We start from the raw sequence: 20,321 nt of genomic DNA, 5'->3' as shown, positions 1-20,321 counted from the left end.
GAACTGAGAATAATTTGTATACCAGACCAAGAAGAAAATAAACTTAGTCTTATGTGGAGAGGGCGATCTTACTAAAACTCCACTGTAGTGAGGCCCATGTTCCTCCTTAACACATCTGAGGGCTTCCCATTGCCATTGTGTTTAAACTCAAGCTGTTTTTCATAGCATATTTGGTTCTTTAGCTCTTTTCCCATCCCCTTTCACTCCCATTATACTCCATTCACACTAAACTTTTTTTATTTCTCCTCAAATATTGTGCTTTTATATGCCTCCAGTCTCCAGATCTGGAATGCCTTGCTCTCTATCTGGTGACCCTCCATTCATCTTTCAAAACACAGATCAAACATTACCAAAGCTTCTGGCTCCTTCAGGCAGAGCTAACTGATTTGGCCAGTGCTCTCCAGGGGCTCCCACTGGGGCATCTATCAACCTCAGGCTCTAGTTACTGCTTCCCCCCAAATCACAAAATCCTCATGTCCAGCAATCATATCTTACTTGTCTTTGTACACTTTGAACATAGCCCGATAAAGACCCATTTGCATCATGAGAATGGCTACTGCTTTGAGGTGTAATGTGTCTTCTTTGTATTTTCCTCCTGGGCTAAGAAAGGAAAAGAATGATGGAAATAGACAAAGATTTATTTATTTAATTAAACACTTCCTATGTACCAAACACTGGTTTGGCACTGGATATATAATGGTGGACAAGACAGATGTAGTTTTTGCCCTTGTGGACCCTGCATGCAAGGAGGGGAAACATAGCAAACAAGCTACATAAGCAAATTAATTATAGTTTGTGATGAATGATAAGATGGAAGAAATGAGAGCATGTAGTAGAGAATAGAAGTAGAGGAGACTTCAGGTAAGGAGTTGAGGGAAAGTCTCTCTGAGCTAGAGAAATGTGAGTTGACAGTTGAATGATGAGGAGTCCGTGCATAGAGAAGAACCATTCAAATGTCCTGGGGTGGGCACAAGCTCAGCATGATCTTCAAAGAGCAGAAAGCCAGTGTGGCCAGAGAGGAGTGAGCAGAGGAACACTGATCCTAGATGAAGTGGGACAAATTGGCAGGGAATGGAGAGTATAAGGCCTTGTCTACTGGAGAAAAGAGCATCACTTTATTCTAAATGCAGTGGGACCCGCAGACAACTTCAAGCCAAGAATGGTACGGCTGAATTTGTGTGGTATTAATGTTAGTGTTGTAAGCCATAACTATTCAAAAAAATGTTTTAAAACTCTGGATATCCGTCTGGACAGCCTCACTGGTTGACGCTTCACTTCATTCTCCTCTCCACTGGGGGGCGCCAGAGATTATCACAAGTATCTAGCCTGGTTAGTCTCCAAGTAACTTTGTGGCAGTCTCCTCGGCGTTTCTCCAACAGCTGTGTTTAAGATAGGAATACTGAGAAGAGAGGACAAACAACTGAATAAACAAAAGATTAAGACACAATCAGCTCTTTGAAACAGGTCTGCATTTGATAGACAGCATAGGATACAGTAATAAGAATCACTATTTTTTCTGGAAAAATATGGTATGCCAAGCCTTTACATGACTAAATACATTAGGACTATTAGTAGTTTTATTTTAAGCCAAAGTGACCGTACCAACAGAAGAAAGATTTATAGAACATATCTGAGAAGTATTAGGGTAGAACCTGGTCACCTGCTAATTAAAATGACAGCCACAATAGCTGCCAGTTTCTGAGTGCTTCCTCTGTGCTGCCTAGCACAATGCTAAGTGCATTATTATATACATTATCCCATTTAATCCTCCATCAATCATAGGAATGACCATCATCCCCCTTACTAAAACAGAAAAACTGAGGCTCAGGGCCTTTACGTGACTTGGCTAACATCTCAGAGCTATGAAGTTGTGGAGCTGGCATTTGGCTTCCTGACTCCAAAGCCCTTTGTGCTAACCAGGACAGTAAAATGAAGAGGCTTCCAGAGACTGCTGTTCTAGTCTCAGCCCACTTTCCTGCAATTTCAGTTTCCTCAGTGATAAAATGGATTTCATTATCTCCCAGGGGAAGTGGGTAGACATAATACAGCTCCAACAAATTTGTAGTGCACCTCCAACGCCACGAAAATAATCAGGTAAACTACCAGATGTTACAAAAACAATGTATTTTTAGCCAGGTGCCTGATTTTTGCCTTAGAAATAACACCCTCTCCCAAAAACTGAATTCCTTAAAAACTCTATTATTTTTCTGAACTTGGGTGCCCTCTTTTGGAACTTGACCCCAACTCCACGCTAAATGTTTATTTACAGCATCTGATCCTCAGACAGGTTCTTCATATGGAGTCGGCAACATAAGTAAGTTTCTACTGAGTTCTGACACTAACTCTTTATGTGGCTTTGGGAAAATCCTTTCCACAGGATCCCAAATGCAAAAGATGAGAGTGGGTTAGTTGAAGTTCAAGGTTATTCCAAGTTTTAAATTCCTAGAGTAGAATGTAATCCCATGGCTGAGATAAGAGAAAGAAGAGGAAAGGGGCTGGATCATAATATGACCAAAGAGTTACTCTGAAATATTTGTTTAATGAGTAAATTATGGGACTCTTGACCATGAGGTGTCCACTCACGTCTTCAACAATTTCAGCAGACATTTAAGACACATGAGACACCATTCTAGGAGCTGGTTCTACAAATGGCGAACAGAGCCGATACGGCTCCTGCAGTCTGTGGAACTTTACATCTAGATAGATCAAAAAGCGGGAGTGTGAAAAAGACATTTCAGCCACAGGCGCATTGTGTTTGACCAACATAATTTTTAACATTTTTTAAACTTGCCAATGTTTAACAATAATGGGAAATTTCACACGGAAGTTCTCGTTTCTAGCTTCTCTTTTAAAATCTAAATATTTGGAAACGCTGAGCTGGCATTTCCACGTGCAAGGAAACTTTGGAGCTGAATAGCTGTCCCCACCCCACCCCCAGAGTAGACCTACACCCTCCAGTTCTGCCCTGCCCCCCCCCTCCCCCCCCCGCTGCCCAGGATCACACACCCTCGCCATTTCAGTCAGCAAACTAGCGCCAATTCTCCCGTGGCTTAACTGTGTGTGACACTTGGGTTAGTGGGAAAAGAGTGGGAAAAGAGGAAGAAGTTATTTCCATCGTATTGATTATTACAAAGGGGAAGGACAGAGGGCTGCCGCCATGGGAGAGAACATAGAAACTTCCAGTGGGATTGTCTTCATCTCTGTGCCCCCGTCCCCTGCCCCAGCTCCACACGCAGAGGTTGAGAGTGACAAAAATACGTGGAAAAAATGGGGTCTGGGGCCAGGAGACCTGGGTCTAGAAAAGGTTCTCTCTATTAATTGTTGTTACACTGGACAAGTATTTTTCTTCTCTGTGCCTCAATTTCCTCACCAGTAAAAAGAGGAAATCTGCTAGACCATAAGATCCGCCGAGAGATCCTTCTTGTCGGGACGTGTACAATTCTCAGCCCTCTCTTGGATCTCTCCCAATACCCAGAGAAAAGTCTTAAAGGAAATCTTGCTGCCTTTCCCGTCTCAGATCTGCAGCTCGTCCCCGCCACCCCCATATCCACCATCCTCGGCGGCGCTGCCCGAGTATCTTGGCGGGGAGGAGGGTTCACTTCAGGGGAACCGGGCCTCGGTCCGGGAAGTTGGGGCGCGCTCTGCGTCCCGGCGCCTTCGCATCGAGCCAAGGCGCCGCGGGATCCCCACCGCCGGCTCGCAGCCGCGCCCGCAGCGCCGCGCTCTCGCCTCGCCCTCCCCGGGCGACGCACGGACCCCAGGCGACGGCCCCTCACCCAGGCGACTGCCCGGCCGTTTCTGGGGGGGGGCGCCGACCGCGGATGCCCGCCGGCTAGCTGCTCCCCGCCCCCGCCCCCGCCCCGGCAGGGAGCCGCCCCTCCCGGGAGGAGCTGCGCGCTGGGGCGGCGCTCGGACCCCTCGGCAGCCGCAGGTGCCCGCCAAGCCCAGCCCAGCCCCTCGCTCGCAGATCCCGGTGCGCCCGGGCAGGTAGGTGCTTTTCCTTGCTTGCTTCTTATTTCTCGGAGTTCCCGTGTTAGCCCCTGCTCCCCGACCGGAAGCACCAGTCTGAGCTTCTTGCAAGGCGTGAAGGGAGAACCAAGATCCAGGTGAGTGGTGGTGTAGATGTTTTCTTTTAAATAAACCTGCATACTAAGGGCACTCTTGGGAAGCTAGGAAGTTAAACGGGAAGAGAAATAAGACCAAGGCAGGTGGTCAAGATAACCCACCACAACCAGAGAGAGCTGGGACCAATCCTCGCTTCCCGGCTGTTTGGTACCCCACCTCGTCCCCCAGCCTCTCATTGACTCAGGTCCAGAAACGGACGGACTTCAATACATATTTGCGGAGTGGAGATACGTGTGGGAGGTTTTCTTCTTGTTTCTCTTATCCAGCTTCTGAACAAGCAAAACCTGCTTTTGATGGTTGGCTTCAACGCCACAAGGATTTTTCCCCCGAAGCTGAAAGATTGGAACATTTTTACACAGATAAATAAAATGTAGTGCATTCGCACCATGGACTGCTATACAGCATGTAAAAAGCAGAAATCTGAGCTGTAGAGATCAGCATGCCTAGATCGCAGAAGTATAATGGTAAATGATCCCAGTAAGATGCAAAATATACCTACTCTATGATGCCGTTTAGGCGACTTATTTTAAAACACACTTCTTGTTGTCAAATCGTAGAAAGTAGACTGTAAAATATATACCAGATTCATGATTGTGGCTGTCTTTGAGAAGTATAAAAGGGGAATTAATTTGGCATGAGGGTTAAGGTGGAAATAACGTTTACCTATAATTTTTAATATAAAAAATGATGAAGCAAAGTTGCCGAAATATAAACAGTATAACTGAGAGTGGTGTTAACTTGGGTGTTTTTCATGTTTTCTTTCCCATGTTTCTAGATATTTCTCACTTTAAGAAGTTCTGTTTTTCAAATGCAAACAAAATAAGTTATGTCTCTAGAGAAAACTGTATTGTGGTTACCAGGGGCAATGGGGGTAGGGCATGGGCACAAGGGGTGAAGGGAGACATATATATGGTGATGGACAAACAAAAATGTACAACCCAAAATTTCACAATGTTATAAACTATTAAAACATCAATAAAAAAACAATAGAACACACACACACACAAAAGTGCTGACATTTAATACCAAAAAAAAAAAAAATCTTAAACCTGGAATTACTATAGACCTGGAGAGGCCCATGGTAGATATGTCCAAAAGAGGAAACTCGCCCATGGACATTCAAAGCAACATGGTTCACAATGGTCCAAAAGTGGAACAAACCCAAATTTATATCCAGTTATGACTGCATAAACCTAATGTGGCCTATTCATAATATAGGATATTATAGAGCCATAAAAAGGAATAAGGTACTGCCACATGCTAGGCCATGGGTGAACCTTGAAACATGTGTGCTCACTGAAGCCATCCACAAAGGCTACAGATAGCATGATGCCATTTGACTGAACTGTCCAGAATAGGCAAATCCATAGGGGGAGAAAACAGAGGAGTTGTTTCCATGGGCTTGGGTTAGGAGAAAATAGAGTGTGAATGAGTATGGGTTTGTTTGGGGGTGTTGAAAATGTTCTGGAATTAGATAGTGGTGATAGCCACATGACTAAATCATTGTACTAAAAGCCACTGAACTGTATACTTTAAAATGCAACAGTGTATTCTATGTTAAGCAGATTTTCCCCCATAAAAATTTTGAAATTTAAAAAAAAAACAAAAACAAAAGTTATGTCTCTGCATATGCTGTGGCATGAAACTGAAACAGGTCTATCAGAAGTTGAAACTTTCTTGCATTACAACATAGGTTCTTGAATTCCTCAAGATGACACCTTTTTACCTAGGGAGGCTTAGCTGCTTAGAAAAGCTCCCCTGTTGACAGTCCCCAAAAGTATAGGCCAAAGGTCAAATGTTGGTATTGGAGAACGAGTCTGCAGTTAATAATCTGGTATTGGCTAGGTCAAGGTAGAATCTGAAAATTCCCTGTGTTCCTGTAAGACACACTGCTCTTTCTCTTGTATTTTCCGTTTAGGATGTTCATTTCCATGGGTGGTAACTATCCTCTTGATGTCTCAAGATGATGCTTATGTAACACTGCAGACTTAGTACCAGGAGGTCAGGAAGGGTGTGGGGTTTGGTAGAAGAGAGCCCTATAGCTCTTCTGGGCCCTATTCAGCAGAATGGAAAACATGTGTCTACATTTTCCTGCCAGAAAAAGTTCGATTTCTTTCTGGATATAAGGGAAAGTTATCAAATCTGGTTATCCACATGGGGAGAAAAAGAGAAAGACACTTCTAGACTGGATTGGGTGATAGGTGCAATGGAGATGCCACCACCCAATTTTCCAGTCCACCTGCCCCTCCTCCAAACATATACAACAGTGGTTCCCTGTTTACATATTTTCTCCCACTAAAAATCACTGAATCTTTGGTGAACAAAATTGTTTACCCATCAGAATGGAACTCTGAAATGTAGCAAATTGTCATAACAGTCCTCTCTCTTTCTCTTTCTGCTTTGACAACTTGCAAGGTCAATGCTTGGTACATTTTATGTTGCAGGAAGACGGGCTACTTGAGAAAAGTCTGAAATGTGAAGAAAAATATAAGATGGACAGGATTGGGGTGTGGTGTGAAAACTATGTGTACCGAGGTTTTATGCACAAAATAAAAGAGAAGGTAGCCCCAGTCTGCAGTGTTAACAATTGCAATTCCTTAAAATCAATATTCTGTTTAGGACCAGTCCTCTCTAATGTCATCTGTGGTTCAGCCCTTATACTATTCTTCACTTATTCTGGACTCTAAATGGAGTAATAAAACACACAGTGCTCCCTATTTGCTTCTCCGTAGCCTACAGTGAGACACTGGGGCATCCCACTTGCTTTTTCTCATCCCCTTTTCCGCTGGAATTAAAAGCCCTTTGTTTTTTTAGCCTGGAGATACAGTTGAGTGCTTTGTATGTTCCTGATCTCAATAATCCCCCTGAGCTTCCTCCAGCCACCTGTTACCACCTGCCCCCTCCCCAGCTCTCTCCCATACCATCTAATTGGTTGCTTCCTAATTGCTGACTCTTTCTTTGCTCTCCATTTAATGATTCTTTTTAAAGTCCATAAGGCACTTTGCCAGCAGTTGGCTTTTAGTATGAAAAGTAGCATTTCCTTAATGAGTCTGCCTTCCAAATGAAGTCTTTACATTTTCCTAATGAGAAAATGAACTTTTCTTCTAGACTTAGGGCTTAGGGGCTTCTCGAGTTCATTTTCAATAACTCATTCTTAGACCAGGTTCGCTTGAAACACTTTCTTCAATTCTGCCTCTAATCTGTATTTCCTTCATGTATAAAAAGTCCAAGAGGAAATCAATCAACAGGTGTCAAGTTAAAAAAATAGCACACGATAAAAACATACTGCTCCTATTAAAATAGCAGTAGCTAGCATTTATTCTTTTTTTTTTTAAAGATTTTATTTATTTATTTTCCCCCCAAAGCCCCAGTAGATAGTTGTATGTCATAGCTGCACATCCTTCTAGTTGCTGTATGTGGGACGCGGCCTCAGCATAGCCGGGGAAGCAGTGTGTCGACGGTGCGTGCCGGGGATCTGAACCCCGGGCCGCCAGCAGCGGAGTGCGAGCGCTTAACCACTAAGCCACGGGGCCGGCCCGCTAACATTTATTCTTTGCAAATTATGTGCCAGGCATTGTGCTAGTTGCCTTACGTACATTGTCTCATTAACTATATCCCATGAGCCATATTTGTCCCATGCGTGAAATTTGCTCAGGCCATAGAGCTAAAATGAATTTTTAAATATTGTTTTGTATAAAATCTGGATCTTTACCCTTTTTTTTGGTAGATCTGAAGATCTGGCCCCTGGGCCCATGTTTCTACCTGGCAACAATCTTTTAGATCTGAGAGCAATGACATCTTTTAGATGGAGCCTGGATTTTCCAGGTCACCAATGTCCCCACCAGGCACTACTGTCTTCCACCTGGTCCAGTTCACTAATTTGCATTTCTGCCTGGCTCTGGTAGGCATCTAAGCTTACGATTCCTGAGGAAGGCCCTGTTGTTTCTCCCATTTTAGAGATGAGAGGTTAAATAACTGGCCCAAAGCTATTATCAGTGTCAGTTTTAGAAAGAGACTTTTGGATGCTGCCTTTCCTTACCAATTTCAGGGAAAGTAAAATTCTTTACAATTATGTTTAAAATAAACAAAGTCATAAATGTACATTTTTTAGAGCTTTTTAGCTCTCACATACATCATTTAATTTGAGCTTCAGAGTGACCAACAATTATTGAGCACTTATGCTGTGAAAATACTTTACATATTGTCTCATTAAGTTTAATTTATTAAATTACATTTAATTTGCCTTTGAGGTAAGGACCATTATCATCTTCAAGTTCAGAGAAAGAAAAAAAGAAACATGTTTAGTGAAATTCAGCAACTTGCTAGTGTGGTAAAGCCCAGACTCAGACCTTGTTCCTTTTACATTGTAGAACCTTCCAGGGTAGGAGGAACGAGAGAGGGGATATATTTTTAGGACTGAAAAAAATTAAAGTTGTTGATTGCACATCAAAAAAAATGTTTAACATATTTTCTCAAAAATATGGAGAGTCACAATAAAATAGTATTTTTTTTATAGTTGTTAAATAAAGGATTGCTGACCTTGTTTTAAACTCGTCTTCATACTTAGAAAAATATTTTGCTTTCCTCCTTCTTTGTAAGTCCAGGTCCGCTGTTGAAGAGGCCATGTAGTGGGTTCTCTCAGATGCTTGATGGTGTCTGTTATTTCTGAAATTATCATTTTCAAGCACAAAAAATTCCCCTGCTGTGATACAGATCAGGTTAATATTTCAGCCAGAGTCTGTACTCAGGGTACCTGGAGTACACCATATTGAAAGGATACCATTTGTTTTCCCCTCCTAGATATCTAGCTAAGGCTTCTGGACTTCTTTTGAATGAAGATGAGTGTTTCTGCCAGGATAATGTAACTGGAGGATCCAGGTCTGAGCAGACTCGACCATGGGAGCCAACACTTCAAGCAAACCACCAGTGTTTGATGAAAATGAAGATGGTAAGAAATGTGTGATTGTTGAGTATAAAATACTATAGAATTTTGCAGAATTCAAATATAAGCTCCGAGTTTCATAAGTGAATTTCAGTGCAAGGCCTTTAAAAAAACATATATAGATCTACAAGGGTAAACCCAAGGACCTTGTATGGTAATAGCTGGATTTTACCTACTACTTTCCACGGGACCTTGGGAAGCTTTCTTGGTCACCACTGTACCAATGCCCTTTGTCCAAACATACACAATAAGACCTTGAAATTAAATGATTTGTTTGTTCTTTGTGCAGTTCCCTTGACAGTTGAAGTTACCCCTACTGCTAGTTGTTATAGAAAATTTCTTACATTATCAAATTGCATGTGAATGATAATAAATACTCATAGAATTGTAGAGTGGAGTCATGCAAGTAGGTGTTGTCTGAGTTTCCATCAGCCATCCTCAGGGTCTTAGACAAATTCCACAATGCTAAGTCATAGGAAAAAGAGTCAGTTTTATTGGAGAAAAGGGAAACTTTCAAGGCCAGGCTCAGCAAGAAAAGAAAGCGCATGGGTCCTCCTGATTCTTCCATCATCCCACAATGAGCCATACCAGAACCAGCCATGGGCCTCCATGTCACTCTTCCTTCCTGTAGTGCAAGTGTGAGCAGCCTTGGCAGTATATTCAGTGTGGCAGCTGTTTATAGGTTGTCTGGGAAAAAGGAGGCCCTGGGTCCCAGCTAGTAAGTTGTCCAGGCCTCCCTGAGGGAGCCCTCAGAGTCATTTCCAGAGAATTCTGCTAATTGGACCATAAAGGAAAAGAATGAAGAACTGAAATTGAGGAGGTCAGAGCACCAGTCCTACTACCAGCTACCTGTGAGGTTTGAGAAGTTTATTTACTCTATCTTCAAATTCCTCATCAATAAAGTGAGGGGATAGGATTAACTTGAAGGTCTTTCTCAACTCAAAAAGTTTGTCATTTGAGACCCTAAAGCCACTTTGCAAAAATTATGAAGCAGCATCTAAATCATCAAAGAAAGTTGATTGTGTTAGAATGTAAGTTTGCTGAGACAGAAACTACAAATAACGGTAGCTTAATCAAGATGGACAGGTTTTTCTTTCTCGTGTAACAGTCTAGGCATAAGTAACCTAGGCGATGTGTGCTCCAAAGGGTCAGGGACTCTGGTTCCAACAGGCTCGCTTCTTTACTTCTCTTCCCATCCCTGGGGTGTTACTCTCACCCTCGTACCTCAGAGTGGCTCACCACCACTGCCAAATTCCAGCCAGGGGGAGGAGGACGAGAAGGGAAGGCGGTGCCTACTCCTTTAAGCATCTGATCTGGCTTGTCACTTTCATTCACCTGCACATACCTGGTTACAAGGGAGACTGCGAAATTTAATTAGTTTTTTATCTTGTGTGGCCATGAACCTTCTAACAATAAGGAGTTCTGTTTTGTTACAAAAAACGGGTAGAATTAGCTGTTTGCCATGGTTGGGGGAACAACTAGAAGCCTGCTATCTTAGTTTTTGTGTCCTTAGAAGGATCCTTAAACACAAAATATCTGACTGATCAGGGTGCCTTGTTCCCAGCTATTCACTATCAATTTAGAGGCACATCATTACTACCTATACAAAAATTGCATAGGAACCCTGAAATTATATAGTTAGAAAACAGTCTTAAGAAAACTTTTTTTCCTCTCTTGTTTCTGTTGCCTTGCTTTGCTTCATCAAGTAGTAAAGGCAAGAATCTAGAGACCAGTGATGTTACTTGATTTTTCCATCTCTAAAATGGGAGGACAAGTAGGCTTGGATTTCACTTGTTTGGTTCACTGTGCTCCTTATGGATTCAGAGCTAATATTAGGCATGAGGCTGGTCCTCAGAGAACAGAGTAGGAAAGAGAGCCCAGCTTCATGCTTGTAACTTGCTAGGATATGTGTCATTTTAAGGTATTAGGATAGCATTATAATACGAAAATACAGAAATGTCTAAATCTTCCTTAATTCAACCAGCCTTTCATCTCATGTGGTGCCCAAGAAATCTACAAACCCAAGTGATTGTGGCAAATGGAATATAAGGTACCACTTTTTAAGTACTATACCTTTAAGAGAATCTGGAAAAACTAGGTTGTGGTAGAGTTAGGCTTAAGAAGCAAGCAGGTCTTTCTTAACACCCTGTAGATGACCACCTTTTTGTTGTCCAGCCCCCCAGCCCAATGACATGAGTCTACTGCAGTGCCCATAAAGAGAAGATCTGAGCATAGCAGTTTGTCTGTGCTTCCCAGGGGGCAAGGCTCTGAGTCCGTCCACACACACAACTGCAAGGCAGAAGTAGAAGGGCAAATCCGCCTACTCTGAGCCTGTCACACTGCTAGACATGAGGAATAGAGTAGGAAACAAGATGGCCCTTGCCCTGCCCTTGGACCCCATGTTCCAATGGTGGAAGGCAAACAATAAACAAACAAATACACAAACCAGATAACTTCAGATAGTGTTCAAGTGCACCAAGGAAATGACCATGTGTGGTCTCATGGAGAGTGACAAGGTGATGGCAGAGACCATGTTAGATAGGGTGTGGTCAGGCTTGGCCTTTCTCAGGTGACATTTGAGCTGAAGCCTGAAAGATGAGAAGCCACTCATGCAATGACATGAGAAAAATAGTTCAAGCACAGGAAAAAGCAAGTCCAAAGTCCAAATAATGACAAAATTGAGAATGAATAGTTGTTTATATCATAACGTTCTGATGAGTATGAGTTTGTATTTTATTAAAAGGGACTATATTTAATTGCCATATTAACTTGTTTATTGACAAGACTATTGAGTTTTTGGAAGGAAAAGTATGCCATTCTGGGGAATTTCCTTTTGTTTTATATAAGTTAATACTGTGAAGTTGATTTGGCTCCTTTCATAGCTCTGGATGGAGCACGAGGTAAAATTTGAATTGATTGCTGTGAAGCTTCTGACCAAGAGAAACAACCAGAACAAAAAAGCACTGACTAATCAAAGAATGTGAATGCCTATATCATTTTTGATCTCCTTAGTTTTGTATAAATAATCAAACCGAGCTAGAATCTAGGGCACTTAAATGAGCCAATTTAATTATTTTAAAAACATTGCTGAAAATCATTCCAATATGTGATAAAAAGTATCTAATATTTCCTTCAAAGTGTTTACTATTCTCAATATATGGATTTGGGAAGTAAATTTGAACCAATTTTCCCAAGTAATATTTCAAGATTTTTTTTCTCATGGAAAAATGTTTTGGTTCGCTTTGAAGATGATAAAGATAAAATATTATTGACTGTCCCTTAAGATAAGCTATTCCTGCTAGAATTCATCCTGACACTGTATTTCATGTTGTTCCTTCTGGTATCTGATCTTGAAAGAATCATTCTATTAGTTACTTATGTTGATTTTTAGTGAAAACAAGGTATAAGGTTTACAGTGCTGTCGAACACAGTAAGATTTGCTCATTTAATTACTAAGTCATCTTTTACAAAATAGATTGCAAATTCTGCCATTGTTTTGTTTGTGCTTTTAGCTTTTACATTTTAGTGGAAACCAAATCCTAATTGCTTTTTTATTAATTACAAAATTAATTAATTTATGTGGTAAAATACATATAAGAAAATATACCATTTTAACCATTTTTAAGTGTATAGTTCAGTGGCATTAAGTACATTCATTTTGGGGCAACTATCACCACCATCCATCTCCAGAACTTTTTCGTCTTCCCAAACTGAAACTGTATTTAATAATAATTTCGCTGGGGCCGGCCCGGTGGTGCAAGCGGTTAAGTGTGCGCGCTCCGCTGCGGCAGCTTGAGGTGCACTGGTTTGGATCCTGGGTGTGCACCGACGCACCGCTTGTCAAGCCATGCTGTGGCAGCGGCCCATATAGAGTGGAGGCAGATGGGCATAGATGTTAACTCAGGGCTGATAATCCTCACCAAAAAAAAAAAAATAGAGGAGGATTGGCATCGGATGTTAGCTCAGGGCTGATCTTCCTCACACACACACAAAAAATAACACCTTCCTGTTCCCTCCTCCCCCTTGCCCCTGGCAACCACCGTTCTACTTTACATCTCAATGGAATTGATTATTCTAGGTACCTTATGTAAGTAAAATGATGTACTATTTGCCCTTTTGTGGCTGGCTTATTTCACTTAGCATAATGTTTTCAAAGTTTATCCATATTGTAGCATGTATCAGATTTCCATTCCTTTTTAAGGCTGAATAATATTCCACCTTATATATATACCACCTTTTGTTTCTACTTTCATCTATCCATGGACGTTTGGTTGTTTCTACCTTTTGATTATTGTGAATAATGTTGCTATGAACATGGGCGTACAAATATCTGTTTCAGTCTCTGTTGTCAGTTCTTTTAGGTATATACTTAGAAGTGGAATTGCTGGATCATATGGTAATTATTGTTTAATTTTTTGAGAAACCACCACAGTGTCTTCCACCTAATTATGATTTGTGTTTTAGTAATGGGAGACCACCTAGCATATGTATTGGAAAGACATACACAGGTTCAAATCTCAGCTGTGCCACAGACTAGCAATCTGTATGTTTCTGTGAGAAAAATCAAAGGGTACGTGGCCTGATCAACCATCATCAAACATTAGAGTCAATTTGACTAAATTATAAAGTGTTCTAAAGGGACTTGAAACACCGTGAAAAAAGTCCGCAAATCTAAGTAATTACTAGTGAATTCACTTGGGGAAAAAAATTTCTGTTATGCAAGTCATTAAACCTCTGTAAGCCTCGGTTTTCCGTGTGTAAAATGCAATAATTGGGCATACTTCATTGGGTCATTGTGAGGATTAAATAAAATAATACAAGTAAAACACTTAGCAAGGTGTCTCACATAAAGTAACCACCCAATTAATGCTAGTTGTAGTATTATTTACTAGCATCTGAGTCTCTTAGCTACTCTTTGAACTTCTTCAACCTCTGAAAGAAACAAAATTAATGAAATGCAACCCTGTAGATGCCATAGTCAATATGACCTATTCACAATCCCATCAATGGAATTGGATTGGCAGAATGGCAGATTTTATGGATTCTGTGGAAACCTATATAAAAATCCTCTAAAAAGAGGGCAAGTTATTGACTGGAAAAAAACACAATCTCATCTGCTTTTTCTTTTATTCCCCCTGGTGTGACTATATTTTCATTTAAGGCAAAATCAAGAACTCATTGGGCTGGGCCGGCCCCGTGGCTTAGCGGTTAAGTACTCGTGCTCTGCTACTGGCCGCCCAGGTTCGGATCCCGGGCGTGCACCGATGCACCGCTTCTCCGGCCATGCTGAGGCCGCATCCCACATACAGCAACTAGAAGGATGTGCAACTATGACATACAACTATCTACTGGGGCTTTGGGGGGCGGGGGGAAGGAGGAGGATTGGCAATAGATGTTAGCTCAGAGCCAGTCTTCCTCAGCAAAAAGAGGAGGATTAGCATGGATGTTAGCTCAGGGCTGATCTTCCTTGCAAAAAAAAAGAAAGAAAAAGAATTCATTGGGCTGAAAATCAATAAACTTTACTTTTTCTGATTTAAGCCCAATGCTGACTATTTAGGTAATCCCATTTGATCAACAGACAGAGTGACAATTGCTCCCCATCCCCAACTACCATATGAATACTGTGAGAAATAATGATACAGAAAGACATCTTAAGTTTTCTAAAAGAAATGAATAGGAAGGCAAGTGATGGTTTATAACTCTTATTCTTTAAGTCAGCCTTATTTCCTCTATCTGAATGCAGATGTTTTGTTTTATCTGAGGTTTTTTTTGGCTTGTTTTACTAAAAAATCAACATTTTAGAAGTCCAGTAATTGAGGTTTTCAAGCAAATTTAGAAAAAGAAATTCTTTAATAACAGGAGAAAGTAGACTTGTTTATAATTCAGATAGGCAACAAAGGAGGGGCTTGCAATCATTATAAGTAGTATGTTTGCACAGGTGATAAAGTCGGTTTAGTTAAACTAAGAGACAACTTTCTTCTGGTGTATTGTAGGTAAGAAAAGTTGGCCTTAGGTTAAAAAGCTGCTAGGGGGCTGGCCCCGTGGCTTAGCGGTTAAGTACGTGCGCTCCGCTGCTGGCGGCCCGGGTTTGGATCCCGGGCGCACACCGACGCACCACTTCTCCGGCCATGCTGAGGCCGCGTCCCACAAACAGCAACTAGAAGGATGTGCAGCTGTGACATACAACTATCTGCTGGGGCTTTGGGGGGGAAAAAAGTAAATAAATAAAATCTTAAAAAAAAAAACAAAAGCTGCTAGAAAGACTTCGTCAATGAACGGAGTTTGCAGAGAGAGCTCAATTATTGCATTATTCTTGGGACTTGCTGAAAACTCAGTGTTCTACTTTCATTTGGCAACATCCATCTCCTAGGATATGTGACTGTTTCCAGTTTTCCTCCATCTTCTTTGGTGACAGAGGCAATGCGTCCTTCAAAATGTTGGGCCAAAAAAATTGGCCACATATTTGCAATCCAAAAGAAATGGAAGGTTACTGAATTGATTCCAGCAATGAAGGACTTTGAGACTCTCCTTCGTTATTTTAATGTCTATGCGTTGCATATTTGTACCCAGTTGGGTAGCTAAATGAATTTCAGGCTTTACCCTCTCAAACTAGAGTAACGTTGTCTTAGATTATTTACTATTTTGCATTAAAATGATTGGGAAAGTAAAAGGAAAAATTCTCTAGCAAGAGTTGGCTTCTTAAAAAATTGTCATCTTGGACAGTCTAATATTTAGTAAAGGCATTTGTCATAAATAACCTCAGATCCAACAGTTTATAGCAACACACACTTAACTTGTGAGGATTTTATTTCCCCCATCCCAAGGGATTGGAAGAGTCAGAGAGAAACAAAGCAGACAGCCAAGAAAACAGACCTCAGAGACAAGCTAGTGCCTCCATTGTACATGTTCCCTGAGGAGTGAGTTATGAATACATGTTTATGAGAATCTACTCAGACAAATTTAAAAAAGTTATATCCTGCCTTTGGAGCTTCAGAATGCTCATTAGTATATTAAAGGCTCTGAAATGTCCTATAATATTGAAATCTCAGTTTTCTTGTATTACATTATTTCAAAATGAAACCATTTTTATGGAAAACCTTTTCATACGTTATGACATAATATTCTGTGGATCTCAATTTGGGAAATGAAAAGTCGTAGTGATATCCACTCTTTTCTATTAGAAACATCATTTCTTCCCATTGATTTTTTTCTCCCTGGTTTATGGCAACAGATTATGACATGCAAAATCTCTTCAGCTGAAGAGTGATTATGTTCCTCTGTAAGGCGTCTTCACCACGGTCCTTCATGTACACAATTCATATTTACTTAGGTTAATGAGTAAAACACAAGATAATTCTGTTTAATGCTGGGATGCTGGATGTTTCTAGTCCAAGTAGGAATTAGATTTTGAGACTATTTAAAAAAAAAAACAATAAAGAAGAAATGAATTAAGAACATTTAGTTCAAAGAGTGTGTTATGAACAAATTATGGTGAAGTAGTTGCTGATTATTAAATAACACTTGTTGCTATACTAACTTTTTATCCTATCCAAAGCTATAGACATTTTTCATTTTCATCTTGGAACTACCTAGGTTGAAAAACTAAATCTGTAAACTGGTTTCAACGTTCAGACAATGTAATTGGTACTCCAAGTCTACTGTCTTCAGTGAGAACCAGAGGGAAGGCCTTCAGGGGATCTGACTTTTGCTTTATGGCCTTGCAGGTACAAACTTAATTACAGTGACCAGTGTTAGCCATCAATTCACCGATTCAGATCCTATGAATTATACAGAGATTTCCACTCTGCACTGCTATGTGACCATTCACGGAAATTTCATTTGGAAGCACACACACAAAAAGCCAATGATGGAATAATATTCTTGTTAAAATAGGACATTGAGCACAGTTATATGGCAAAAGGACTGGGAAACTTATGGTTATAGGTTTTGAATTCAATAGACTGGCACAGGCTTTATTTTTTCCTCCTGAACTATTTCTTCTTTCCTTTCTGGAGGCATATTTATAGTAAAATAAGTAATAATAACCTTGTTTTATACTTGAGTAGCCTGTATTTTTTATTATTTCTGAGAATGATTTAAGCGGGGCTGGCACACTTTCTGTGGTGGGCCACATAGTAAATATTTTATGTTTTGCAGTTCATACAGTCTGCGTCACAACCGCTCAGCTCTACCATTGCAGCATGAAAGCAGCCATCGATAATGAGGAAACAGATGAATGTGGCTCTGTGCCAATAACATTTTTTTATGGGCACTGAAATTTGAATTTCACGGCATTTTCACTTGTCACAAAATATTCTCTTTTTCCCCAAGCATTTAAAAATACAAAAGCCGGGCTGGCCCTGTGGCTTAGCGGTTAAGTGCGCGCACTCCTCTGCTGGCGGCCCGGGTTCAGATCCCTGGCGCGCACCGATGCACCGCTTCTCCGGCCATGCTGAGGCCGCGTCCCACATACAGCAACTAGAAGGATGTGCAACTATGACATACAACTATCTACTGGGGCTTTGGGGAAAAAAAAAGGAGGAGGATTGTCAATAAATGTTAGCTCAGGGCTGGTCTTCCTCAGCAAAAAGACGAGGATTAGCATGGATGTTAGCTCAGGGCTGATCTTCCTCACACACACACACAAAAAAAAGCCTAAAAATACAAAAGCCATTCTTAGTTTATGAGCCATATAAAAATAGCTGGTGGGTTGGATTTGGCCTGCAGGCCATGTGGTGCTGGCCCCTGCTCTACAGCATCCTGCAGATATTTATTAACATGCACTGGGGGCCTCTCTGACATCCATTCATAACCATCTAGCCTTAAACTGAGAGACTGGGCAAGGAGACTCACAACTGTTCTCTGTAGATGCTTAACGAATTCACTCTTTACCCACTCTCTTTTGGTTGATTACCGTGAGCCAGTGGAAGTACTTGGACTAATAAATCTAGTGTTTTGGAGGATAAAATATATGATTTTTGTAATATGTATTATTTGATAGCCATACAGGCTGGGTTCAATTAAACGAGTGCAGCCTATAATTCATTTGAAATATCACTAGGTAGAATTTATTTCCCACTAGGGGCATTTATTCAACTGAGGGGCATCCAACAATTGGGAGTATTCGTCCCCCCATCCTGCCCCACTGTTCTACTTTGTGATTTATTCTAAAGAAACAGTCAGTGTATTCCTGACTTCTGAGCAAATTAATGACTTGGCATCCAGGTGGCAGGAAAAGAAGCTGTGGGTGCCCATTGCTTGGTCTTGGCACCAGTAATGGGTGTCAGTAAATCCCAGACTCCCTGGGGCACTGTGTTTCATAAAAGGGAAGTGCTGACTATGCAAACAGATGCCATCAATTGGTCTTGGAGGCTGCTTCTCTGGAGAAGTTCCAAATATATTCTTAAAGGACCTGCCAAACTCCACATGTATTAGTGGCAACCATTTGCTGCCAACCATTTAGGATGTAAAGGGCTGGTGAGCCAGCTAAGTAATTTTTCATCAGTGAATCACAGGTGATATGTTCTGGAGCCGACCTTCAACCTTAACTAATACTATGGTGTCAGAGAGGTTAAATCGTGGTTTCCAGACACTCTCTGTGGACAAATGCCAACCTAAGGCAACATTTTCTTAGTCTGTGGTGAAAAGAGAAAACTGAAGGCAATGAAACAAGCTTTTCATAAAACGAAAACTATTAAAGTGTTTAATTCTAGGATTATATCCTTTCTGGTTGTGTATGTGTTTAGTATTTAAGGATTGTGGAAATAATTTTTTTTCATAGCGAGAACTGAGATGAGCGATCTGCCTCTCTGATCCCGTTTTATCATCTGTAAAAGGGGGCTAACAGTAGTGACTGCTTCATATAGTTTTTGTGAGAATTAAGAGATTATCCATAAAAAGCATTTAGCAGAGTGCCTGACACACAGTAATTGCTCAATAAATGTTAGCTATTATTACCCTTATCATAGTCATCATAGTTTTAATGCCATTACTTGGCAAATAAATAAAAGCTGGTGTCAATGTTGGTGTTCCTTTTCTCCCCTAGTTTTTTTTTAGGGGGATGGGATTTTCTTATCTGTGAAATCCAAATGTATAATTGTGATTTTCAATAAGTTCTATGTAGATAACTTATTTAAGTAGCTAAGATGGGAAAAAAACAAAACAGAGGTGACCTACTTTAATTAGGACAATCATATCCATTTACATGAAAGAGGACAGTGCCTAAGCTAACAGAGTGGCAATGGAGATGGAAAGCCAAGAGTTTATTCAACATTTATTTTCGATATAAAATAATTGAGAGTTACTGATGGTTTGAATGTGGGGTAAGAAGGCAAGAACAAAATCAAGAATGAATCCTGTGTTTTCGCTTGAGTAGTCAGGTAGATGGCTGTGACATTTTGCTGAGATGGAGAAGAGGGGCGCTGAGGGGCTGGGGCCATGTGTGGTCGTGCTCAAGAGTTCTTGTTTGGATACCTAAAATGACTGTGAGACATCTCAATGGTGATGTCAAGTAGGAAGCTGGGATCGAGTGGCCAGAGATGAGTGGAAAAGTCTGGGCTGGAGATAAAAAGATGTGGTTTTTAATTCCATGGGGATTGATGAGTCTGTCTTGGGAGAGAATGTGAAAACAAAAGAGAGAAACCCTAATATTTAGAAGTCAGGCAGAGGAAAGCAATCCAGTTGAGGAAATTGAGAAGGAATAGCCAGCGTGGAAGGAAAAACATCTGTCCCGAAATTTAAGAGAAGAGTATTTCAAGAAAGAGGGTAGTCACTTATGTTGAATGCTCCTGTGTGGTTGAGTAAATAGAGAAATATCTATGGGATTAGGCAACCTGGAGGATATTGGTGTTACTAACAAAAGAAGTTCAGTGGGATCGTGGAGGCGTGAGCCAGACCATGGGGAGTTAGGAGTGTATGGGAGGTGAGGATGTAGACACAGCACGTGTAGTCAACTCTTTCAAGAAGTTTGGTCTAAAGGGAAGCATAGAAATAAGCCAATAGCTGAAGGTGAATATGATGTTAAGGCAGGAATACTTTTTTAAAAAATAAAGAGGAGATACTAGAGCAAGTTATGCTGATAAGAATCAACGATGTGAAGGGAAGAAACTATTAAGTCTTGTGACCAGGAACTAGTGCAGGCGCACAGGATATTGCATTCAGAGGGGCCCCACACTTGCTTTAATACTTTGCAGTTGCTGTCTCTAAATTCTTACTAATTTTATCTTTGAATTTGTGTTTGTAAGTTAGGTCTGAT

At 40.9% G+C, this 20,321-nt stretch overlaps 1 protein-coding gene across 5 annotated transcripts in view; it reads left to right on the top strand.

Moving 5' to 3' along the window:
• Nucleotides 1-3,627: 3,627 nt before the first annotated feature.
• STK32A (serine/threonine kinase 32A) overlaps nt 3,628-20,321 on the top strand; it is a 115,401-nt gene continuing 98,707 nt past the window's right edge. For 3 of the 5 annotated variants that reach the window (XM_087429598.1, XM_087429599.1, XM_087429596.1), the window contains exons 1-2: nt 3,994-4,106; nt 8,926-9,073. In XM_087429598.1, coding sequence (XP_087285724.1) covers nt 9,022-9,073 — 52 coding nt within the window. In that variant the 5' untranslated portion in view covers nt 3,994-4,106; nt 8,926-9,021. The other 2 variants (XM_087429600.1, XM_087429597.1) reach the window with 2 other exon arrangements.

Source organism: Ceratotherium simum, chromosome 4, assembly GCF_057802395.1.
Source record: "Ceratotherium simum simum isolate JZ-2026a chromosome 4, ASM5780239v1, whole genome shotgun sequence".
NCBI lineage: Eukaryota > Metazoa > Chordata > Mammalia > Perissodactyla > Rhinocerotidae > Ceratotherium > Ceratotherium simum.
Note: the sequence above shows the minus strand (reverse complement) of the source record. Positions and strands in the feature narration are given on the sequence as shown.